The 25992-nt window shown below is 42.0% G+C and overlaps 1 protein-coding gene across 1 annotated transcript in view; it reads right to left on the bottom strand.

Moving 5' to 3' along the window:
• Nucleotides 1-614: 614 nt before the first annotated feature.
• cnksr3 (cnksr family member 3) overlaps nucleotides 615-25992 on the bottom strand; it is a 45983-nt gene continuing 20605 nt past the window's right edge. The window contains exons 5-25 of the mRNA XM_083907870.1: nucleotides 22699-22740; nucleotides 21387-21506; nucleotides 21186-21245; nucleotides 20198-20266; nucleotides 19946-20092; nucleotides 18296-18420; nucleotides 17640-17827; nucleotides 17467-17553; nucleotides 16355-16602; nucleotides 14407-14444; nucleotides 12316-12358; nucleotides 6205-6258; nucleotides 5745-5784; nucleotides 5185-5354; nucleotides 4055-4128; nucleotides 3083-3154; nucleotides 2933-2997; nucleotides 2705-2829; nucleotides 2224-2587; nucleotides 1714-1904; nucleotides 615-1633 (exon numbers count right to left, since the gene is read on the bottom strand). Coding sequence (XP_083763996.1) covers nucleotides 1433-1633; nucleotides 1714-1904; nucleotides 2224-2587; nucleotides 2705-2829; nucleotides 2933-2997; nucleotides 3083-3154; nucleotides 4055-4128; nucleotides 5185-5354; nucleotides 5745-5784; nucleotides 6205-6258; nucleotides 12316-12358; nucleotides 14407-14444; nucleotides 16355-16602; nucleotides 17467-17553; nucleotides 17640-17827; nucleotides 18296-18420; nucleotides 19946-20092; nucleotides 20198-20266; nucleotides 21186-21245; nucleotides 21387-21506; nucleotides 22699-22740 — 2523 coding nt within the window. The 3' untranslated portion in view covers nucleotides 615-1432. The remainder of the gene's footprint in view (nucleotides 1634-1713; nucleotides 1905-2223; nucleotides 2588-2704; nucleotides 2830-2932; nucleotides 2998-3082; nucleotides 3155-4054; nucleotides 4129-5184; nucleotides 5355-5744; nucleotides 5785-6204; nucleotides 6259-12315; nucleotides 12359-14406; nucleotides 14445-16354; nucleotides 16603-17466; nucleotides 17554-17639; nucleotides 17828-18295; nucleotides 18421-19945; nucleotides 20093-20197; nucleotides 20267-21185; nucleotides 21246-21386; nucleotides 21507-22698; nucleotides 22741-25992) is intronic.

Genomic DNA, 25992 nt, shown 5'->3' with positions numbered 1-25992 from the left:
TCTCAAGCTCTCGTCATGTTGGCTGAAGACCTCTGGCGGGCCTCTCCAAAGTAGTCAGGACAAACTGATAAAACTCATACCGAGCAGCTGCCACCATGCTTGCCCCACGGTTGAGACGACACTGGGAAGGCGAGGAGTTAAGATCAGTTACTTCATGTCCACATAGGAGCTCACCTTCCCCTCCATGAGCAAGAAGCCTAGCTTTTCTCCCCCCAATATCAGGGGGTTTCAGCATAATTTTGTTTCCAAGCTCTGCAGTCTCTCTCTCTGTGTGTTGGTCAGATCTGAGAACAGGCAAGGGTGGGGATTTTCAACTCATGCTCAATCAGTTTAATGCACCACAGGTGGGCGAGCTGAGAAGGTCATCAAGAGCGATGAGATTTAAAGCACCTGAGCTGTTATTCTTGATCCTGAATGTTCTGGTTTCACAAGTAAATATTCTGTTTTCATTTTGTCATTAAAAAAAACTATTTAGTATAGATCTGCAGCAAAAAATGTGGAAAGTAAAGGAGTGTGGATCAAAATAAAACTACACAGGAAAATGTTCACTCTTGTGGCGCGTGTTTATTTCCCTATATACAAACAATCACATGGACATTTATGACAGACTCGAGCGCAGAGAAAATGAAAATGTGACTATTTACACATACAGTAGTTGATAATCAACATGCACAACCAGGTGAAATTTATTTTCATAAAACTGTAAAATCTAATCATCTGCTTATCTGTAACTAGCACAGAGTTTGGGTTTGCTGGCCCAAAAGTCTGTTTACCCTTTTCTTCTCCTGAAAATTACCCATCATGCATCATGTGTCTAATTCACTGTAGCTTGTCAATACATTTCCAATGATTCTTCATCAAAAAGGGTTTGTTATTGTTTAGTAGAATGCAAAATTGTATTTTTTTCCCCCTTCTTCTAAGAATAAGGTGTTCAGTCTGTAAAGTCTTTATGGCAAGTGAGGCAAAATCAACACACATCAAATCATTCACAACTCTGAAACGCAACTGTAACATGCAGTGACGGTGCATGGCACCGATAAGACGCTAAAATTAGAATTTTCACTACAAATGAAATAAAAAAAAATATGAAACAAGCTGTAAAAAAACAAACAAACAAGTGTTTTCCATGCACAGAACAATGGATCCATTATTTCAACATAGTCCATCATTCAAAATATTAAAACAGTTTATGCATACGTCTACAGAATTACATCATAAAAACGTCTCACAGTAAAAGTAATACTAAAACACAAGTCATATTTTTTTAATGTGACCTGCTTTTCATACAAAGTCCCAATTTAGGCTCTAAAAGCACAATTCTTCATTGATCCAGGTGCTGTATAGCAGTACAACAGTCCCATGATGTGGAGCAGTAGTCTCAGCTGAAAACATCAGTATGTGCACGTGTGTGTGTGTGTGTGTGTTGAGCAGTTTATAAACTGGTCTCCACCAAAGGAGCGGCATTGCCTGACGCTGCAGCTTTTGTGGCCACTGGCGCCACCTGCTGGTCCTGTTTGACACAGATCTCCTGCACCAACGGCGCGTTGGCGTCCTTCCACTCTCTGAACCGGTGTGAGGTAAGCTCCTGGTCCAGCAGCACCTGCTCGAGTGTCTGTAGGTCCGCCTCTTTTGACTGGTACAGAAAAGATAATATTAGTCAAATGGTAGAAAAGCAGTAGGGGAAAAAAGCAGAATTAAATTACAAATATATACCTTTAATGTGCTGTTGAGTGTCCTGATAAGGTGCAGTTTATCATTGACGGCGTGGTTTTTACAGCGTTTAACGAAGGAGGCCCTGTATTCTCTTTTAGTCGATGGTTTGCGATCTCCTATTGGAGACAGACTGGCCTCTTTCAGATGAATGTACAGCTTCTCCATCTCATCCGAGCCGTTGTCATGATCCACTGAAACAAGGTCACAATGCACCATATGTCACCATATATGTATACACCACAATGATTAGACTATACAACACAATGTCAGCACTGCTTAAAAAGGTCAGACAGGACACAGATGAAGAAGATAAATATATTGCACTTCACACCTTTCTGTGGGACCAGATGTTTGAAACAGAAAGTATCAATCTCTTCACTTGAAAGTGAAAGAGATTGAAAGTTTGCTCAAAAACAGACATTCAAATTCAAGCTAAAATTTGGTTGGACTGTCAGATCGGTTTCTATTATTCAGTTCTCAGACCTAAAACAAAAAATAAATAAATCTCACCTTTATTTTGTTCACCTGTAACCACTATCTGTGGCTCCCCCTCCACAGCAGGGCTTTGCTCATTAGAGCCTGATGAGCCATGGGGAACCGAGATCTCCAACCCCTGCGAGACTTCCTCCTCCGCCTCCTCCTCCTCCTCTTCCATCTCCTCTCGCGGAGGCTGATTTGTGTGTATCTGAGCCGAGCACACCACCACCGTTTCCCCGACAGGAGGAGACGCCTGCGAGACCAGGTCGAGCCACGACTGCCGGTTCTTGGCCAGCGAGGAGGCGGAGCTCTGTGACGTCATCGTGCTGACTGGCGACGACATCGAACCGTTGGCTTCGCTGGGGACTGCAGCGGAGTAAGGGGGAGGGAGGGTACCCTGAAAATACACACAGTCCACATTCAGATGGAACACCTTACACGGGATTGGCATGAAAACAACATCCAGTGTTCAGTGCACGGCAGGTGCAGCCCGGTTGACAGACACATCACTCACCTGATGTGTGCTGCCAGGCGGCCCGGACACATCCACAGAGTTCCGCAGGGTCTGTTCATAGTATGGCGGAGGAGGGATCTCTGTGCTTTCAGCCTCTTCATGGTCACTGGCTTCACTATAACACTCTACACATCCAAAAGTGTGTGTCAGAAAAGATCTGTTCCGTTTTAAAAACACCAGTTCAATGAAACAAATATCTTGAAATGTTGAATATTTCTGGGTGCTCACCGGCTGCTGGGTTGGGTTCCGCTGGCTCATAGTGAATGGACGCTAACCCAAGTTTATTTAACCATCTGGGAAGAAAAAATATTCAACTGAGTAACCAGGAGCAAATGGAAAAAGGGGAAATGCAGTGTTGCACTTTATTGTGCGACTTACAAGTTCATCTCCTCGTGGCTTTCAGCAGCAAAGTAAAACATCATGACTTGTGGGTGGCAAGCTTTGAACGCACTGCAGGGGAATAAGGGAATGGAGAGCAGTTTAGACGAGGGGAGACACTGTGAAAAACTGTGTTAAAAGGGACATATTATACCCTATTTCTCCAAGTTAATCTAGTTCCCTGGTGTCCTAATGAACATGTCTGTGACATGCTTTGGTCAAAATACCATAAGGATGAAGCACCACAGCAGTTCAATGACCCTGCCAAAACAGCCTTGTTCAGAACGCTCCGTTTGGTAGTATCTCTTTAGGTCTACCTTAAAAAAAAAAATAAAATTTAGCAAATTATCATTTGCAGGCTGTAGCAGGCACATTGCCGTTATATATAATATGTATCCACTGGACAGATGAATCCTTTGAGGCTGGGTGTCTGTGTAGGACTCTGTGCTGCACTGTGGAGCCAAGAATAGAACTGTCCGCGGACTTCTGGTTTTCAGACACCGTTGCCCTCGCCTGCACTCTCGCGTTTTTTTTTTACGGACAAATCGGAGCTCCGCGATTTCTCCGCGAATTCCATGAATTTAGCACAATGTGACGTCCCAATGAGCGCGGAAGTCAACATCGCATGTTTCATCTCCTGTACTTAGACTGAGGAGGACCACAAAAACATGAGTAAGTCATCTTTTTTCACACTGATAGGACCTCCAGAGTCCAAAATATAAGGATTTAAATGATTAAAAAGTTGATTTTTGATGTCCCCTTTCAGCTATTTGTTTAATCCATTTAAATGACATTAGGTTTTTAAACTTAAAGAGGTAAAACTTACTGTAATTTTGCCTATTTCCTATAAGAAATAATAATAATAATAAACACCTCAACAGTTATTCATTTTTAATTTCAAACCAGTGGCTCATGAAATATAATCGACACAAGCCAAAAACAGGAGAAGACAGTCTAAAACGATGAGCTTACTGTTTCTTCTTGCACTCTATGGCTCTGTCAATCATGAAGTTGGTGAGGTCGATGTAGCCCTCGGCTTTTTCTGCCTGTAACACAGATTGAAAAACAGCGGGTGTTAAAAACATGTGACAACATCTAACCACTTCCTGACACCAACTCCTTCGCTTAGCAAATCATAATATCTATTTTCTCTCGCCGTGTCACTGTGACACACACAGTAGATATGACTTGAAATCGTCATGCCAGTAAATCAAAATCCACGTCCGCTACATTTGCATGTGCCCGGGCATGACGGGGGGGATAAGTGACTCTGTCACATTCAGGAAGCACTGCAATATAAGGCTGCTGGTTGCTGGGAGACAGCTGTGGCAAAACCAAGTGTGACTCATCTGTGTTACAGTCGTGATGTGTTAAATGCCAGTAAGGCGCTGTAGCACATTCAAGAAACTGGTCTCTTAGTTCTAATAATTATGATCAACTGCGGCAAAACAAGCTGAATCATAACCCATTCAGACTGACACAATGATCACTAGATTAATAGTTCAAGCAACTGGAGTCCAGTGGATGATGTTAGATGGTATACAAGGTAAGATGGAATCTGTTTAAAGTGAAATAAAATAAGTGAAAAATTGCATTTTCACTTTGACTACAGCAAAAGGAGCAAAGAAAGCTTTAAAAATGAATGCAAACAATCTATGGAGGTATTATTAGGCCAATGCTGTACTGTAGGAAGCAGTACTTTGTGATTGTACATCACAATGGTGTGTGTGTGTGTGAGAGAAGCATCACAGAAACCTTGCACAGCAGGTCAGAGGCGATCTAAACAGAGGGTGAGAGCAAGCAGGGTCGTAAAAAAAAAAATATATAAATTGAGTTCTTCTGTGCTTTATTTTCAGAAACACTGTATTTTTAGTTTCTTAAATACACTTAAATGATCTGTCCAATGGGTGTAAAGGAAATTTGAGAGCAAGTTAGAAAGAGTGTGTGAGAGAGAGCGTGTGGGCAAGAGAAAGGTTAGTGGTAAAGGAAGAGACAGAAACAGAAACCTTTTTTTTTTAATTTCACATGCTGACTGACCACGTCTACATGATAAATGGCTCCTGCTGATGAGAAAGCGGTTGGTACACAAAGAGGACACTCACCAGATGGTTGGTGTACCAGTAGAGAGCGGTCTTCTTCAGCACGAACCAGTATTTCTTCCATTTGATGCCCAGGAAGCCTTTGCTCTCTTTCTTCCTGTAGAGCCAGCCCTGGTGGTCAGGCTGACCCAGCTCTTTGACCGATATTCGTCTCCTGCTCATCGTACCATTTCCTAAAGCAGAAAACACAAACGCGCATAAATAAGGACACGAGGACCTCGTCCCTCCGTTTGTCCAGCAGGAAAGTGAATCTACAGCAAAGCAAAACACCTCTGACCTACCTGGTATTATCACACATCCATGCACAATAACATAAAGATTCACAACTGCTTTCCACAAGAGCACAAGACACAGACACAGACACAGACACACAGAGCTTAAGTAGATGAAGGCTGAAGTGAAACTAAACAAGCGTTGTCTACAACCCCTGCACATACTAATTGCCCTGCCACTTCACACACGCCCACAGGGGGGCCAAATTTACACACATGCCCACAGCAGGGCCAAAATCACACACACACACACACAAAGTGATGAGGAGGGCTCACGAGGTGACAGCTTACCTCCTCTGCACTTCCTCTTGGACTTGTGTCGGAGGGAGACCTGTGGAAGAAGGGACAGACGATGACAACGTCAGGTCAGAGGCTCACAGGAAAGAAGGCATCACAGCAGCCGTCTCAAACCTCACAACAGAGAAGAAGATGAGGCACAAAAAGGCTGTCTGGAACATCCTGTTTCTCACAGCGAGTGTCACACACACTCACTCTCTCTTCTTATTTCTCTCATTAACACCTCTTCAACAGTCTCATGTCTGACTTTCTGCCTTATTTGATCTCCCTTGGCCTTGTGAATTTCATTTAACAAACAAAAATACAAGAGAAAGTCATTATAAACTACCCCGCTGGTGAAGAAAAACAAGAATGGAGGCCATTAAAAGGGCCGTTGGGTGTCTCAATCACAACAAGAACATTTAAGCCACCAGATTAGCAAATGTTAAACACAAAAAGCAGAAGAAACACTTACAGGGTTGTAATCGTCAGCAGCCATAGACGGGGACACAGATATGGGGAAGGCAGCCTGTTGAAAGAAAATAACGTTAAAGCTTATGGGCAAATGTGTGGGTTGGCAATATTACAACCCACAGACCAATACTGAGAAAAAGGGGTGATTTATTTTTTGCTCCACAATGAAAAAAAAAAGGAAATGACGTCATGGGCTGACACGAGACAAGATTTGCTCTTTTTTTCTTCCTTTTTTCCCCAAACGAAGTGTGAATTGAAAGTGAGGAACAAAATCAGAAATTCCTTTTCAGCTTAGGATGGAAGCCGAGTCAGGAATGCAGGGTAAAGACAAGACAATATGACACCAGGGTCACTGTCAGTAGTTTCAACCAGCCCATGACTCATACTGTACATAAAGGACTTATCTAAAAGAGGAGGACGGGATTCTTCTGCACTTATCACATTACTTTTTTTAAATAAAGCAAATAATAGTAATAATAATAATTTTTAAAAATGTCTTACATTTTGAAACCTATCCCCAATGAACTGTGACACAAAAGATATTGTGAAATCCAAGTTGCCATTATTGACTAACTTCCTCTGTGTGCTTAGTTCCTGATTTGTAAAGTCACAGAACTACCTGAAGCACAGGGAATATTACAGACACCACAGAACACTCAACTGTTCATTGACTGTATTTCATTGATTTCCATTCATTAGGACGGCCCAAACAAACCTTAACCATGACCAGCTAATACCTAACCTTAACATTAACCTGACCACAATTTAAATCTTCGCTCTGAGCTTTAATAATTCCTCAGAAATTATGAAGCATTGGTCTCCACGAGAACTACTGGTGTTTATGCCAGAAAAGGTCATAAAGCGGTATCGATAGAACACGCAGAAGAAAAAAAAACCCAACAACATCAGCCTCAGAAAATGTGAAACCGCAGGTGGTGGTCTTGTAACAAGAATCCAGGGTTCAAATGCTGCTGCAGCTGTTTCACATTCAACCATTCGCCACAAAAGCCAGTGTACAAACGTCCGCGGCCCTGCCAGAACAGGAAAAGAAGACAAAAAACACCCATACCTGCTTCTCTGAACCTCCACAGTTTCACCTTGTTATCGTCTGAGTTCACACTAAGACAGCAGAGGAGCTCTGTCTGATGCTTCATCTGTGCATCTGTGTATCACTGCACATCTGTGTGTGTGTGTGTGTGTGTGTGTGTGTGTGTGTGTGTGTGTGTGTTGCACAACATAGACACATCACATGCATGATTGTGAGTGATGTGCTCGCTGCCTGTGTTGATCACCACATCAACCTCAGCACAACTGGGACTGTGAGGGAGACTTTAGTTAAGTAACCTACTTCCTGTTGGAGTTTTTTTTTGTTTAATTTGCAGACAAAAGTTTCAAGTACATTTTAATTCAAAGTAAACATAAACCTTTGTTTTTTTTTAAGGAAATAAGCAAATTTGGCACATTTACATCTACGTCAGTGCCCATTGATGTGTACTGACCCTATATTCTAAATACAATGAATACAAAGTTGTGATAAAAAACATCCTACACTTAGCTGTAGCTGTCACTGCAGATATATTATCTTTTCCATTTTTTAAAATATTTTTTATTTTATTTTGTACCCTCTTCAGAGAGGACTGAACGTTCAATAGAGTAACAGCAGAAACACAACAACCCTTTCAAGCAAATATAAATAAATACTAAGTTGTATATAACTTTTTAATTGTTTCTTTTACCTTTTTTTTACCATTTGGTTTTAGCCTAGAGCTAGCAGCTAACAGCAAAATACATACAACTAGACAACCACGTTAACAACAAATACTATCAGAGAACAATAAGTTTGAACTGAGAAAAAAAAATAAAAACAAACAAACCACAACATAATGTTTAAACGTTACTTTACCTTCCACCATAATCTTAACGAGAGGAGCTTAAACCGAAAGTTCTGCTCAAAGTCTGACCAAACTTTAGCGAACATGTCAGTTAAAAAAAAACCAACGAAGAAGAAATCCAGGTGCGTTCACGTCACCACCACGAAACCACGAAACCGGGAACCAGGTTGGTTATTCTGTACCTCGTTCCTTCAAAGTAGGTCAAATACAAAGTGATAAAAAAACAGTCGTTTTTTTTAAAAACTCAAAGCAGCTCTAACCTTTGAGGAACTTTTTCTGCATTTTTGTTTTGACTAAATTTTGTTTTTTCAGAAAATATTTGCAGTTACCAAACATATCCTCTAGATGTCACTGTAGTCCCTGCTAATGTAACAGCCTCAGTATTAGCCACAACAAAGACTGATTGAGTTGTACTCCAAAGAAATCATAAAAAAAACGGGCGTGTATAAAGTACCTAAAAGGGATACTTGAGTAAAAGTACAACTTTCTTTCCAGAAAATGACTTTGGTAGAAGTTGAAGTCACTTTTTAAATAATATTTCTTCAGCAAAAGTCTTGAAGTATATGACATTTACTGTACTTGAGTATCAAAAGTCATTTTCTGATATAAAATGTACTCAAGTTTTAGAAGTACAGGTATTAAAAAGTGAGGAGCAACGATTGAGCGAGTTGTCTTTCATCTGGAAGGTTGTGGGTTAAACTCCTGGCCCTGCTAGTCTATAATATGTGTCCTTGAGCAATGGCAAAACTGTAGTGTAAAGCAGCTAATCAAGGCTAAATGAGAGCAAACGACCAACTCTTCTTCTTCTGATTTTATTTGGTAGCTAGTAGTAACTAAAGTAGCTAAGTAAGTAAAGTAACTTTTGTACTTAAGTACAGCAACAAAGTATTTGTACTTTGTTACATTACAACACTAGTAAAACAAGGGTATATTTTAGTTTATGTTTAAATAACTGACACAAGACTGAGACTAACATAGGCTAAGCTAAGCTCACGTTACCTTTAAACTTAATTGGATAATTCAAAATCCCTGCGAAACCTTTTCACCTACGTGAAAGTGCCACTCAAAGTTAGTTGTGATGAGAAATAAAAGTCTGATTTGTCTGCGTAAAGGAGACAAACACACAAGCGTCTCATGTTACAGAGGCCGCTCGTAGCTTGGGGAAGCTGCGGCCTGGCTATCAACGCTCTCTCTCTCTCAGTTTGCACAGCCATAACATCAGTGTTGTGGATGAGATGATGCCTGGATGCTCTGGCCCTGCCGTGAATCCGTGCCAGGAAAGCGGTAAACCGGCAGACACATTCCTGAGTCGTGCGTTATTATAGTCAGCATTGCGTTTTTCTACTGAAATAAACAGGGGCCTCCTCTCCCTTTCCACTTGCTATTGTACTGTGAAGAGAATGGGGGACAGCCCCCCCCCCCAAACACCCCTTCTTTTATTCTCACACTTCCTCTTTAGCCTCCCGTCTCATTTGCCCTTCTCATCCATATCAAGTAACTTCCTCTAGCACCCTCTCCACCCCTCCCTTCACATTTCAATTAAATGCGTTGAATTAAAGGTGCCATATGTAAGAATGTGGCCAAAAACGGTTACCACGTTCAAATTCAAAATACGGAGGTCCTTTTAGGTTTCGTTTTCCAACGTAACTGGCAACCCGTGGTTGCTCGGCAGCTGAGACTCTACTGACTGCAATGATTGGTAGACGATGGCGGTAGGTGGCGCCACATGCCAAAACATGATTTCAAAACATAAACATGATTTGTGATCTGCAAAATATTTTTTTTAATGCAAATATTTTGGTTGTACTGTTGTTGTTGGTGAGTTCAGTTTGTTATATGAACATTATTCCTGAGTCTCTGTGACATATTAGGAGGATTTTATGGCCAGTTGCTTTAGATTTATTACATAATGCACCTTTAAGTGAAACAGTGCTAAAGGGGTAAAAAAAAAGAAGCCCGGGCGTGCCACTTTAGGGTGATTTAAAGGGACAGTTCAGTGAAGGTGGGTTTCTGTGAGGTAATCTCGCCTGCGACTCGTGTCAAAGGCCTGCAGGATTCACTGGAATGCGGATTGGTCACACCATTGTAGCACTCAATCTCCCATCACGATCCATGCTGAGAACTGTTATGGCACTTAGCTAATGTCCCCCCCCCCCCCCCCCCCCCCCCCAGCCAGAAACTGTGTGTGTGAAGTAGAGGAATGAAAGCAGGAGGGGGGGCAAACAGAGAGGCTATTATGCAGTGGCAGGGGGAATCTCACACAGTGTAAATGGGTGAGGGTGCAGGGCTGGAAATGATATCTGATTCCGGCCCTTGGTCACGCTGCTCTTGACCTATAACGCCGCCGATCGTCGCCTCAGTTTAGATCATGCTACATGAAGTCTTTAGGTCATTATAGGACAACATGAATTAACATCTTGTGCAGACGAAGGTATAAAGACACATTCCAAAGAACAAATGCCATATACTATTCCATACAACCATGCATGTACCCCCCACCCCACCCTCTTTTTTCCCTGTATAAATGTTGACAAGGTCAAGGTCAAGGTTTTTTTTTGTTTGGTGCAACAACAAGTTAGCACCAGGCCATAAATCAGCATGAATGTGATTTGTCCACTTGTCACTGTTGACTATGAGCTTAATCCATCTGACCTTTATGGAGGCACATGTGTGTTTGTGTCACCGAGGGACTGACGTTAACTCATGGTGTAATAGTCTCTATGTACAGACAGGAGAGCAACACTTTGTTTACCAAAGTAATTACTGTACTTACAGGGCGGTAAAATCACCAAAGTGTCTTTCATATGGTGATGGCGAACTTGAAATAAACAGGTAAACCGGTTTAATGACTTTGGTATTTAAAAACGCAAATGTGTACCACATGAGCAATTTTCAACTTCAAAATAAAACTTAAGCTCAACAAGATATATTATGGAAGTGTATTAGGGCCACAGAAATGTAATTGAATTAGAATTGAACATAAGTCAGAATTTGGAGAAATAAATCAGAATTCTGAGATTAAAGAAAAGAAAAATCTGAATTTTGACTTTAATCTCAGAATTCATGCTGTCTATTCTGAGATTAAAGTCAAAATTCTGACTTTAATCTCAGAATTTTGACTGTCATCTCACATTTTGAATTTTGACTATAATCTCAGAACTTTTACTTTAATCTCAGAATTTGAATTTTGACCGTAATCTCAGAATTTTGAATTTTGACACTAATCTCAGAATTCAAATGATGACTTTTTTCTCAGAATTTTGACTTTAACCTCAGAATTTTGATCTCAGAATACTGAGTTTAATCTGAAAAGTCTAACTTTTTTTCCTCAGAGTTTTGACTTTAATATCAGAATTTTGAATTTTGACTTTAATCAAAAAGTCAAAATTCAAGTTAGTAAGAATTCTAACTTTTTTTCTCAGAATTCTAACATTAATCTCAGAATTCTGAGTTTAATCTCAGAATCCATGCTGTTTTATTTTATTTTTCTATTTTTTTTAAATATATATATATATATATATATATATATAAACTACTAGTTAACTAGTTACTAAAATAACTATATATATATAGTTATACTCTTCTGTTAAATATAGATTTCTCTAATATGTTAAAATGTGTTTTTTTCTCCTCACACTACTGCAGTTGCCGAGTTCACTCGATGAGGAGCAAATCAGGAGAGAACGTGCGGCCGTGCAGCAGCTCAGTGAAAGTACATGTAACAACTTGAACGTTCAGGTTAGCAGGTAAACCACTGGCACCACACACAAGGAAAAAGCTGAGCCCAGTATCAAGAACTGCTTTGATTTAATGAATGTTGGCTGGTTTCTTCCAGACTTCGAGACTCTTGATGATGCCAACTGCCGCAAAACACCAACTGCCGTTGAACACCATCCAACTAATCTGCGACGTTACATTCATAGGACTTTACACCATGAGTAGATGAATATAATCTAATACGACATGAAATAATCGTTACTTAAACAGGATGATTTGGTGGATTGCATGTCTATAGAGCCTGATGGTAGTAGTTTCCTAGTTATTTGGCTGCAAATTGAAATTCTGAAATTCAGATGCTGTCATATTTGAGTGTGAAATGTAACTGGCCTGCAACTGCGGGTTTTAATTTCATCTCCGCCTGCCAAAGCTGAGGCCTGCAGTGGCATTCTTCACATTGCACTGGATTACTGCACACATTTGACACTGGATTTGCGACTTACTGCTTGCGAGAAGGTCCAGGATCGTACATGTGGCTGATTATACCTGCGGAAACACAGCAGAGACGACGCAACAGTCAACAAACTTACTTTAAAAGGAACAGTCGCAGTGCTATTACAGTATAATGTTGGCTTGTACGCCACTTTACATCAGACAAAAGCTTCCTTTAAAAAAAAAACAACATAATTCTGACACATGACTTACTGCTCAGCCGCTTATTCGTAACCGCTCATTATCTTTATCTACGCTCCGATCCGTCTCACTTTGATTTGGCTCGCGCAAAATGGATCCCATGGCGACAGTAATACTGTTGGCATTAAGTCACTGCTCTGATAATACATTTGGAAACCAGCCCCAGCAGCATGGGCAGACAAGAAGCTGAAAATACTCCATTTACCTCAGCTGGGCCTCACCCTGCAATTTCAGGGTATGAAATTGTCTCTGGGTAGTTTTTTTTTCCATTTTTTGTGTTCTCCTCCTCCTGTCATCCATAAATTTTCACGTCATTGTCTGCTAGTTAAATTGCTAGTTTGCTGAAGGGGGGAGGATGCTGTTTTTTTTTGCAGGTGTTGATGATGCAAATGGTCTGTTTTTAACCAAGGCAAAATGAATATGGCACTCGATTACATTCACCGTCAGTCATACGACACTGCCGTCGTGACTGTTACACGCTGTAGATGAGTCAACAGCTCATCTAGAGGATTCACCACAGCATCTCCGCATGTATCCTCAACATGTTGTGATCGGGCGTGGAGAACAAAACCCCCCTCCACCCTCACAGGATGTGATGCATTTGTGCGACGCTCTTAGAATAGAACTGCCAGCGAGGGCGGTAAGTATCGTGCAAAGGCAATTTAGTCATCGATCGTGGTGTTAACGTGGGGAGTCGCACCTCCTCAGGTCTCACGTCCATGACCAGAGGAGACTCTGCTCTTCCACGCACGGATGGAATGGTAAAAATCCTCAGATGTCGTAATATTTCGCAGCGGAGGGTGGGTGGAGCTATTTATAGTTGGAAGCGCGAGAAGAATGAGGATTTACCACGGTAGTGACATTTGTGGAGATCCTCGTGAATGGGAAGGTGTCATGGGGGTGGGGTGGCGAGAGATGGTCACACATGATTTTTTTTGTAACCTAAGAATAAGCCAATCCTAAAAGGTTCATACCATCTTCTTGGTAAAAATATATGTTTTTCTAAGAATAAGCCTTTTCTATGTTTTCCAGACAAGGGCCTTGCTTTACGACGTCCACGCAAACCGATTATTAACCAGCCAGAGTGTTTGTTTTTGCATTTTTTGAAGCTTAAGCTAACTAAATCAGACATGACATGACAATGACTGGTATGCAAAGGCCACTGTGCTTCCCTGACGTGCTTGGATGACGGAGGAATTAGCGTCGGAGTAACTTTGCTTGTTGCAATCTGCAGTCTCACCAATAGATGTCACTAATTCTTACACTGTGGACCTTCAGATCAGTCAGGGGGGGCCATACAGTTTAAGGATTCAGATTAAGGGCCTTTCTGCATGGCGTTTGCATGATCTCCACATTGGTTTCCTCCCACAGACTAAAATCATGCAGATTTAGGGATTAGACAGATTAGACACCCCCAATTGACTGTAGGTGCGAGATTAAATGGTTCGTGGCCCTGTGATGGACTGGCGACCTGTCCAGGGTGTACCCCGCCTTTCACCCCATCAGCTAAGACTGGCACGTCCTCATGTGGAGGATGAAGCAGGTAGAAGGTGGATGGATTATTGTTTATTCTCAAAAGGTATAAACCCACATTCCAAAGTCTTAATCCTAATCGATTTAAGATTGCTTATTTCACATATTTCACAATAACTCTATTGTTTTGACCTGGCAGCTGCCGCCATCTGTTTGCGTCTTCATGCTCAACCTGGCGGCGACTGCGTACGACACATTTTCCCCCTGATCATAAAAGCGGCCCACCCACTGCCACTGACCCTGCACTCTGAAGATTCCACAGCTTGCTGTCACTCCCCTGCACGAGCAGTAGACCCACCCTGCTCTTACATTTCTCATGTGACCTATAGAGTATATGTGTCTGTGTGTGTGTGTGTAGAGCAACTCACCGATTGAGGAAGTCACTGCTGGAGTACCAGTCAGGTCCCTGTGATGCATAAAGAAAACATATGTTGCACATGGAGTCTTTCAGCTTGCTCTTGTGTGACTACCAAATATTTAAATGTAAAGGCAAAATGGAAAATCGTGATGAAGACAAACAGACACTTTCACTTGTGAACGACAAATGATTCTACATGCACAAGTCTACCCTGTGCAAACATTTTGGACGTGCAGGCACACCATGTTAGCGGTTAGCAAGCTTAGCAGCGGGTTGAGCAGAGTGCAGGTGGTGTTTTAGCAGACCACAGGTTTTCAGAAAGTGCAAATTAGCGAGGACCGCAGGCGACTAGAGCTTGGCAAGCTCGGGCAGAGCAGGACATGAGGAAGAAGAGGAAGAGATAAGAAAATCTCAAATCAGTAAAGTCATGCACAAAGACACGCAGGGAAAAGGAGGTGAGAGTGGCGGCAGGTCCTTCTTCACCAGATCTTCAGTGTTGATCCTTCCCAGGCAAACGCTTCGAAATCGATGAGAATGGCAAAAGCTTTCAAGCGCAGTAATCCTACACCGGACTTTTAAATGTTTAAAAAGACAACATATGTGCAGGAATAAGGTTTCCTGCTGGGGGAACCTGCTTTGACCATATGGCGGCCCCAGCTGGGATTTTAAGTTTATCAAAGAGGGAAGCAGTTACCTAAACATCATCGAACATGTATCCTGATATGAGCTATCTGGTTTCAGTGCAGGCTTAAAAAACAGAAGCAGAGTTCACCTCAAAAGGTCAAAAGCAGGTTAGAGCGAGCCGCCTGCTGTGTGAGAGCGCGCTAATTGCAAAAGCAGCCCCGTCAATTACAATGAAGATACAGCAAAGTATGTATTTTTTAGACAAGAAATTCATTAGCTAACATTATAAACAAAAACTCCACACCCAATGGAGAAATAAAGACAATACAAAATATCAGAGAAATAACTGACATTTTTAATAAACGCTATTCAAATTTTTACAAAAGGCAAAAGAAAGAAAAAGGCAACAACAGACACTTCTTCTCTGAACTGTCTTAAATATAATAATAATAATAATAATAATGATAATAATACTGTCATTTTGTCTCTTGTGATATGAGGTCTTTCCATAGCATTAGCTTCTAGGAGGCCATTTAACCTGCGTTAACTCTAAATGATTGGTTTAAAACACTAGTTATTACTGTCAACCAGCTGTATGTATAGGCCCATTCAGCTGGGTAATTGCAGAGTTTTGTGAACGTAGTGCACAGCTTTAAACCAGCACAAATATTTGCTAATAACAAAAACAAAAAAAATCCCTTCACCAAACCAAAGCAGCATCGTCAGATAAAGGGACTTTTAAAATTATTTTTGAAAATGCATAGCTTACAGGAGGCAACCATTGGCAGAGGGTAATGTAACTGACAAAGAAAAACTGTAATAACATGATTTGTTTTAACTCCTATAACTTACTTATTATGCAGATATAATCAAAATCAACAAATAAGATGACGTGATATGCAAGTGTTCTGAAATATTTAAATAAAAGGTACCAGAGAGCATTTCACTTATGTACAGGAGTCCAGAGACGGCACACAAGGCCAAAGTGTCCTAAACCTGAACAAAGCGTGTCCTCTTGAGGCAGAGATGGGACTCGTGGTCAGAGACGAGCAGCAGGGTTCTGGGCAGTGTTAAAGGGGGTGATGACGCAATGTAGTGAGTACTACAAAAGCAAGTTTGGTTGAGGAGGAGGAGTAGTAGTTGATAGTAGTAGTAACACCAGGGAAATAATGGAGGTCAGGGGGGGGAGACAGGAGTGTGAGAAAGCCCGAAGCTGCCAAAAAACACAGCCGGACGTTAAAAAACATCAAAGGCACAAGACAGGAACAGGAAGCCCCGGGACAGGAAGCGCATCATCAGTGAGTCAATAGCTTAAGCCGCGTGATCCAACTGACCAGTAGTGAGCGTTCTGCTGTGGCGCGCTTGGAGGCCGGGGCCACGGGGGCCTTCTTCGTGTCCTCCGGGTAGGGGATGGTGGCGCTGTTGTGGAGGTCTGAGTTGGAGTAGTAGCGGCTGCCGCGGATGTGGTCCACTCGGATGAGGTGACGCTCTCCTGTGGGCCTGTAGGGGGAAGACACCGAGGGAACCTCCTCTACTATGGTGGGGATCCTCTCATTGCTCAGGTATCTGTAGAGGTCATCACCTACAGCACAGAGACAACAAGCAGTTAAGATAAAGAGATGTGTGTGTTCAAGGAACCCATAAATACACTACCGTTCAAAAGTTTTGAGGTCACTTAGAAATGTCCTTATTTTTTAAGGAAAATCACTTTTTTTCAATGAATATAACTTTAAATGAATCACTCTATACATTGTTCATGTGGTAAATGACTATTCTAGCTGCAAACGTTTGTTTTTTCATGGAATATGTACATAGGTGTATAAAGGCCCATTTCCAGAAACCATCTCTCCAGTGTTCTAATGGTACATTGTGTTTGCTAATCGCGTTAGAAGGCTATTGGATGATTGGAAAACTAGTGCTGGGCACTGGGTTTACGCACGTCAACGCATGACGCGTTTCCATGATGACTGACCGGAAAAAGACGCGCGTGACGTCACGTTTACGACCCCGGAGTCCAGGCACCGTTTACCAGGTAGCTCCGTTAGCTGCATTAGCTCGTTTAGCGCGTCTACAGTCCATCTGGAGCGGTCCGTTTATTAAACGAAAAGAGCAGTGCTACAAATAACCAACGTACCCATGTACTGCGTATGTGTGCCTCTGTTTTTAAACTTTAGCGTTACTTTAATGACTCATTTTAACAATCCGGAGTCACGTAAACATGACGTCACGCACGTCTTTTTCCGGTCAGTTGTCATGGAAACGAGCCATGCGTTAGCGTGGGTTAACGTTGATGCCGTTAACCACGCGTTAACGCGCCCAGCACTATAGAAAACCCTTGTGCAATTATGCTAGCACAGCTTAAAACAGTTTTGCTGGTTCTTTGACGAAAGCAAATTGGAATTACAAAGGTTTTGCATCACATTAAAAAAAGGACGACTGCACATACCTTTCCTTCCCTGTGCCCAAGGCTTGGCGTAGGGATCGACCACTCCAACGCAAGTATCCACTGGCATTGACAGGGGCCGGGGCTTACCTAGAGGCGCGGAGTAGCATCATTAATACTTATTCTAAAAACAGAACAGAACATTCACAAGATCCCCTTGCTGACAATATACTGACCACGTGAATGCTTGTGCTCTCTCATCCTGGGCTGGATGACGTTGGCCTCGATGGGACAGCCGACTTTGAGCTTGTCATAATCGGCGATGGTGCAGCGTCTCCTGCTCTCCTGGTCCAGGTAGGAGTTTGGTGACTCAGAGCCCTTTGGTCTTTTAGTGATGCTGGAGAGGCATTCTGTTCTCAACTCTCTGCGAGGGGGATACACAAACCAAGCTCAGTTATTTGTCATGGCACAACATGCCAATCCACAGGGTTTAATTAGCAACCAGAACACCCATAATTAGGATAATTTGAGATCAAATTGTTTTCACAATAGTAGCCTTGGCGTTATATAAAATATGACTATATGAGGCTGCACACGTTTTTTTGTTTTTTCAGATTTGGGCCTTTAAGCACACACTGTCTTTCTCATGGAGATGAAGAGGAAGCAGCCATTGCATAAGGACTGTGGTGGGACTGGTCAGAACAGAGTGGGCTGAAGACAAGCGGAACAGAAAGTACAGTAGGAGGTGATGAAGTGTGGCAAAGGTCGTCCGAGTGGGTTCTTAGATTGCTTACTGTGGTGTGGGGGTTGGCTTTCATCCTTCTTGCTATTAGTTCTTTCATTTGTTTTACAGCTTATATATTTAATGCCTTAACTTAAGAATGAAACTCACCTTGGGGTGTACGGCATTGGCGGGGGAGGGGGGATGTACAAGTCCATGATAGCTGGCTTCTCTTTTTTGGTCGATCCGTTAGCTGAGCCGTACGGAGACTGGGCTCTGATCAGCGAGGAGTTGTTCTGGGGAAAAGAACGGTTACAGTTAATTACGTTAAATGTCCTTATTTTTGAAGGAAAAGCACTTTTTTTTCCCAATGAATATAACATTAAATGAATCAGTAATACATTCGAAACATTGTTAATGTGGTAAACGACTATTCTAGCTGCAAACGTCTGGTTTTTAATGGAATATGTACATTGGTGCATAGAGGCCCATTTCCAGCAACCATCTCTCCAGTGTTCTAATGGTACATTGTGTTTGCTAATTGCGTTAGATGATTAGAAAACCCTTGTGCAATTATGTTATGTTATACCCTGAAAACACAACAAAATGTGTATTGGTGACCCCAAACCTTTGAACGGTAGTGTATACGTTCATGTTTGTCTGTGTTAACGTTAAAGACCTTGCTTGCATTTTCCTACAGTTTTTTTTTTTTTTTTTTTTTTAAATATGCTGGCAAATGGGTGGAGTTTACTAGATGTGGTGAGACATGTAAGTGCTTGTGCGTCTCCTCGAGTATAAACCTTCTTGTTTGAGGTACGGAAAGATTGCAAGTGAAGTCCAAAATAGGCTGCGAGGCGTGTACTTAAAACTGTATTCATTGACCACAGTTATGTCTCCAAACACTTAACAACACTGCGGCCTTGACTTTGATTCCCCCCCGCCATTCTCATCAGACCTAAGTAATAGATCTGATTTTACAGTGACGCTTACTAAACATCCGATCTGGGGATCTCGTGAATCATTACTTTTTGTGTTCTTCAAATAGCTTGTGTATGCGCAAATTATATAATATTACAAAGGCAGAGCCAGTCACTCTTGAATCACAGTGTGTGTGTGTGATTCATCTCTGTTTTGCCTTATTTTCACAGATAACCTAGATGGCCGACTCCGATACCTCTCACTGCTTGTTTAAACAAGATGCTGGTGGACATGCTGACATTGGCCACCTCTGTGTTGAGAGGCTCTTTGTTGTTTGGAGAAACTCAACTCCTTATCTGATGCACTCTCATCTTTCCTATAAAACCGAAAAAATGGCTTCATATGATGAGACATTGTCAGAGTTTAAGCTTACAACAGGCTTATTGTCTCTGTCAAATGGGACGGACCCAGGTGTGGAGACGTGGTTGAAAGGTAAATCTAATTGGATTAGAGTCACATAACCTGATTAGCACGATATTTATCAGCTGCTCTTGATTCTTTTTCAAACAATAGCTGTTTTCCTCATTTTCAAAAGTCCCAGTATCTTCTTTTCTTGGCAACATCTCAACCACTTGTTGATAATAACCCAGGTACAGTCGAACCAGACTAACTCTATAAGCTGGCAGCTTTATCTCCTCGGCTGAATGACATCATGAGATTGTTTGTTCCCCTCTAACGCAGCAGTGTTTTCAGGGTGGCTCTACGACACATGCCTGAACTTGTCCTTTAAGGAACCAACTCCCTTAAAAATTGGATAATTGGTTGACAATGACAAAGGCTTTTGCTGATGTTTCGAGGACGAGAGGAGGAAATGTGTGCATGTGTATGTATATGTATATGTACCTGAGGCACGGGAGGTTTCCAGCGCATGTTTTTGAGCGGGGCAGGGGTGAAACCTGTCGTGCCTGAGGGCCTCTTCTTAAGGAGAAGCACCACGCCTTTGGGGTCCTCCCTCAGTTTAATGACCAGGTTTTTCAGCTGCCAGCCCACCTGTTTGACAGGAAGATAAAAAGACAATTTAAATAAAAATGTTTTTGTAAAACAATCACTACTACTTCCAAAAAAAGAAAAAAAGAAAAATAATGGGGTTCTCACCACTGTCTGCTGGTTAACCTGGATCACTTCATCACCTGCATGTATCTTCCTGCTCAGGTCTGCAGGCGACTAAACAACAAACACACACTTATGACTTCAAATCCTGACAGACAACATTTACAGCCAGCACAGTTTTTTTCCCCTGACAAAACCGTGTCGTAAATTAGAAGCTACTTCACTCTTAATAAATTCAAAAGTTCCATCTCGTGAGAAAAAAACCTCTTCGATGAATATCAATTCAATTCATCCTCGTGTCACACAGATGTCACACGAGATCAACTGGTGATTAACGCCGATGATTCAGGTCCTGAATCACAACCAACAGCCGGATGCGTGAAGATCCAACCGTGGCAGTGATGCTGCGGCATGAGTCACAGACCGGTTGTCTCAGTGTTGGCCGGGAAAAGGTAGGACTTCTGTTTGTGGTCGCTGGTGCTTGCCATCGTAAGTAGGTAGTAAAAGTGAGAAAAGGAACAAGTCCCTTTATAGATGAGTAATTCTTAACTCAGTAATACCCCAGTATTATTGGAGGAAGATGGAGGAGGATGAGAATCCTTTTTTTTTTTTTTCACAAAATATGGAAAATTTCTTTCCGTTTAGTGCGATTTGAAGATTTTTTTCATGATTAAAATAAGATTTCTGATCGTTTTAGCTTCTTAAATGTGAATATTTTCTTAGTTTCTTTGCTCTATATAACAGAGAATGATTAAAACTGAATCATTTTGGTTTGTGGACGAAAAAAGACATTTGAGAACAACGTCATTTCCAGGTTTGACAAACAATGATCAACCAATTATGGACATTTAATGCACCAAACGATTATAAAAATAATAAAAATAATCGTTATTTGCAGCTCTAAACCTGGTCGATCTAAATATTTGTAGAGTTTATCTATGAAAATGGCTTTGGATTCTGTCTGTTTTTGCTGTAATGAAATAAATTCAAAGATAGAGGCTGAATATATTGTTGTATATTGATTGAAACTTACATGCTCTGTGGTTCCTGTGATGACGTGTAATCCATCGTATGTGGACTTGATGTACATCCCCTAAAAATAACACAATATTCCCAGGTTTAGACGAGAGCATGTGAGGGTCATGCTTTGACACACATTACAAGCATTCCTAGTGGGCAAAGCCAAGAAGCATTCAGCCAGATTAGGACTGGGGGAAAAAAAGTTATGCCTTACCAAACCCTCTCCTGGTTTGATATTGGTCAGCTGGACTTCGTCCAAACAGGCCGACTGGCTCATCAGGGGATCAGAGGTGGTTCTCACAGTCTGATCACAGATGCTGTTCAGAATCTTGGACTGCAGAGGAACAGACAAAAACACAACACTCTCATGAGGGAAAAACAAGAAGCACAAGACTCAGATTAACGTCTCGCTTTGATCATAACTGGCGCTTTAACTCCTCTGACGGCGTTTTTAATGAGCTGCACATGCATTGTGTGCTTTACAGGTTCGAACAAGTCGGGTCACACTGCTGCTTCTCCTGAACACGGTAACATAAAGCTCTCATCCGTCATCAGTTTGTTGTCGTGTTTGCCTCTGAGTGTGTTTGTTCATGTTTAGAGCAGGTTTAAAGGGCTAAAGGGCACCATTAGTGCACTCATGCACACATAATAAAGCACTAAAATCAGTCTTGTGCACACCGCCCTTGCTTGTTTTAGAACGAAAACTTCACATTTGTCATCATTAGAAGGATCTTAACACGGTGGCACGTGTTTTGTTTTGGACACTTTTAACATTTTAAGTGGAAGAACTCAGAAACCGGAGCAAAACAAAATGCAGCACAGGCTGAAAGTTAACAAAAGGTGAGGAAGGCTACATGATCTTTTTGTCTCATACTATGGCCACCGAGTCAGATGCGACGATCAGGGCCATAGACTTGTGCCACGAGTTGACCAACAGACCCAAACATCGTCTGAGATAATGACATTGGAATGGCTCTGGGCCATGGGACCGCAAGACTGTAAACAAACAATGACTTCCAAAGCCGTGTTTATGATACTCGTTGTGGAGAAGCCTAGGGGGTTGGGCATACTATCCACATCTGAGTGTGCAAAGGTCTGCGAGGTTCCAATGTGATGTAAATGGTGTCATCCACCTTATTTCACACCTGTCCTGCAGTCCATGTGGACTGTACTTTCCAGTTCACTATGACACATGACTCGGGATAAAAGGACTGATTTTCCTGGGGCGACAGGTTATAATTGTGCTGCTAATGTGTACACTGATCTCGGCATTACACGGAGATCATCTGCTCTACTGTGGGAGTCACATGTGTTGCCTGAGAGAGAGAGAGAGACAAAGTGCTAAAGGAAGCCCAGTGTCCACCTAAGAAGTCTGGAGAGCGTCAGAAACAGGAAACACTGACTGATGGCCGGGGCGTATTAGCAGCTTTATGTAAAATGACATTAACCTATACAACTACATAAGAAATCCAAGGTCTGCCTTCAGTTTATATTTGGCAAACAAAGAAGATATACGGTGTACTTACAACCTCCAGGATCTTCTCTTCCATCTCGTAAACACTGCAATCCTGTTGCACATAAGAAAGTGATGACAGATTAGACCAGAGAGTAGTAAACAACAGGGAGGAGGTTATTCAATGGCTATGCAGAGAAAAAGTATAGGGGTCGGGTAAATACGATGCAATCAGCATTCCAGATATAGAACTGAGAAAAATGGAGAAGAGCCACAAATAAACAGCTTTTAGTTTTTAAATTACCTCTTTGCCTGAATTCTGGGGATGCTGTAATTGCATAATGCCCGGTGTGGTTCAGTAAAATATACCGGAGCTTAAATACCATATGAACCGTCATAATGGTGGGAAAACATGGAATAAAACTCGGACAGTAGCTGTGGTCTTAGTTGTTGGAAATGATGGGCTGATAAAAAAAATGTGCAAGGTCAGCCTGGGAGAGTGACCACCATCAGACTACAGCTGAGGCAACAGACTCCCCCCTGACAACTGTGTTGTTGGCGGTAAAAGGGGCCAAGGGGCAGTCTACGGTGAGTGTATTTTTGTTAGTGTTTGGAAAAGCCCAAGAGAAGCCATCCATCAAAACACAGGTGAAATGTTTCTGAGAACAAAGGGAAAAAAAAGCCCTCTTATTTCTGGAGGGCCCTCACAAGCCACAAGCCTTTGTGACGATAAATAAAAGGGAAACTGGTGTTGTGGCCCTCACATTGTCAGGGGCGTGCATATGCCTGTGCCGTCTGTACAAAGCCTGCTCTGTTGCTCTTTGTGAGTCCATTGAGCGCGCATCAAATGCGATGTCGAGCAAGTTCTTCCATGTTTCCATAGCTGGCACATTCCACTGCACTAAAATCAAGCGTCTTTTATTTTCAAATGCACTTTGTTTATCCTGCTGTTGGTTTGTATATAATGACACGATTTGCATGAATGTCTGAGGCCATGAGTGATGACTTCCCATAAAAGCTTCTCTTTAGTCTATGTTTGAGCGCTTAATTGAAGGACAAAGCTCTTTTAATACAGATATAACTTTTCCATATTTGCTTTACTTGAAAATGAAAACTTCAAGCAGGAAAATAATTTGTAATTTAACGTTAAAGCCAAAAACACATGGTGGTTTCAGGGTGAATTAGGTTTTGTGTGCATCGACAGGCAACTACATATTTCAGTGTTTGGATGACTTGACTGTGGACTGAGCCCACGGGGATGAGCTAAAAATACATATTTTCAATGTTTAGAGGATACGACTTGGCTCGTTCTGCGTCGAGCAACCAACGTTTCCACAAGGTTTCTCTTGTTTGAGAGTCGCTTCGTCAAATCATGTGAAAATAATATCGCAGATAATCCTTCAGAGATGCTGCTTTGTGATGTGGAAAAATAATCCCGTATCTTTTGTCAAAAACCAGAGTCCTTATACTAGACTGGAGCCAGATCACAACCAAGCACCGAGACAGGTTGAGGGACAATTCCCTGGGTGTACTGATCCGGCATGTTATGAACTGGATCTCACAGCCAGTGCGGATCAGATGACCGTGTGTGTGTGTGTGCTGCTTCCAGGGCCTTTGATCTTCCACCAGGGTGGATTTACATGGTTGAGTAATGAAGTAGTACAGCGCAGGAGCCAAGAGACAAGCTGCCTTTAACCTGGAGAGGAATATGTGCATATACCTGGTCCTCGAACACCCTCTTTTTCCTATTGTAACAATAAATGATGCAAATATTATAGTACGCACTTTCACATGACACGTTTACATGACATCTGACCGGAAAAAGACTTGCGTGACGTCATGTTTACGTGATTCCCGAATGTTAAAATGAGTCTCTGAAGTAACGCTAAAGTTTAAAAACAGAGGCAAGCATACGCAGTACACAGGTACGCTGGTTATTTGTAGCGCTGCTCTTTTTCGTTTAATAAACAGACCACTCCAGTTCGACTATAGATGTGCTAATGGTGCTAACGCAGCTAACGGAGCTAACTGGTAAACGGTGCCTGGACTCCGGTGCCGCGGCACGTAAACGTGACGTCACGCTTGGAAACGCTAAGGTTGAAGCCATTAACGTGCCCAGAACTAAAACATTATTATTATAGAGACATGTTTAGCCTACATAATGGAATATCTGTCCCTTCACAATTAACAGAGGAAAACAAAGATGTCTCATCCAAAAATTATGGAATCATTGAGACACAGACAAACGCCACAAGGAGATCAATGAAATATGTATTCTTTGAAAGAGGCTGACCTCAATAGAGACGCGACGGCCAAGATTTGTGATGTGTCTAGGGTTTTATTGCAGCGTCCCATTGTGTGTAGACACAGGCTTCATTCATGCCGAACACTTTGCACAATTGTGCGATCTGAAAAGCCCTAATATTTGTCTGAAGTTCATGAACAAGTCGAGTGAACCTTGTGCCGCCCCTCCCCCCTCTTCATTAAATTAATCACTGTGGCAGTCTCCTCTGCAACCTACTATATTAACCAGTAGCTCATGTGCTTGCCTGCTTCTTATTAAAAAACAAAGAAGGGGGTCCGGCTGGTTTAATTAAAAAAGGTCAATAGTCTTGTGACTTTATGTGAAAGTTCAAATACTTTAGAAAGCCTCTCTCTGTGATTTTGCAGGTTTATAGTATTCTATGAGTTGATTTAAAACTAATAAGGGACCAAACTTCATATCTTCTCCAGCTGCACGAGGAAACGAATCACTCCAGCTATACAAGACTCTTTCAGCACCTCACGATTGTTTATCCTCCACCGTAACCTCCCTATCTCACATGGCAGTGTGGGAAATGTATACCCCACACTCGGCTGGACGACCATGACCGAGACACCCACAGTAAATCACCAGAGGTGGTGAAATCCCAGACTCTAGCGAGGAAACAGGCACTCTGGGAAAGGAATTTATTTTGATGTAATAAGCCTCTACCAAATGACACCTGTGGTCGGACCAGCCACTTTCACTGGCCGTGTAAAATGAGTTGCGCTTACGACAAAAGCCTTTGGTGAGACGAAAACTGTATATAAAAACTGGAGGATTTAATTCTACAGGAAAAGCCACTCACCAGCTGCCTTTTAAAGAAAGAAAAAAAAAGAAGAAATATCTACCGGTCGAGTAAAACTGACGAAAGAAATACCCAACTCAGCCATGATGCAATGCTGCAGCAACTGTCTGCAGCAAACTTTGAAATACTCTATAGTGGATGTTTGCTGATGCTCTGCTTTAACTGTTAGTGATCTATCTGGCAGTCAGATGGACCACCTCCTCATTGCGGCGTTAAAACCTACACGCAGGAAGTGCTTCTCAGACAGTTTGGTCTCC

Source organism: Microchirus variegatus (genome assembly GCF_963457635.1).
Source record: "Microchirus variegatus genome assembly, chromosome: 21".
In the NCBI taxonomy this organism is placed as follows: Eukaryota; Metazoa; Chordata; class Actinopteri; order Pleuronectiformes; family Soleidae; genus Microchirus; species Microchirus variegatus.
The sequence above is the reverse complement of the archived record's forward strand: the minus strand, read 5'-3'. Positions and strand labels throughout refer to the sequence as shown.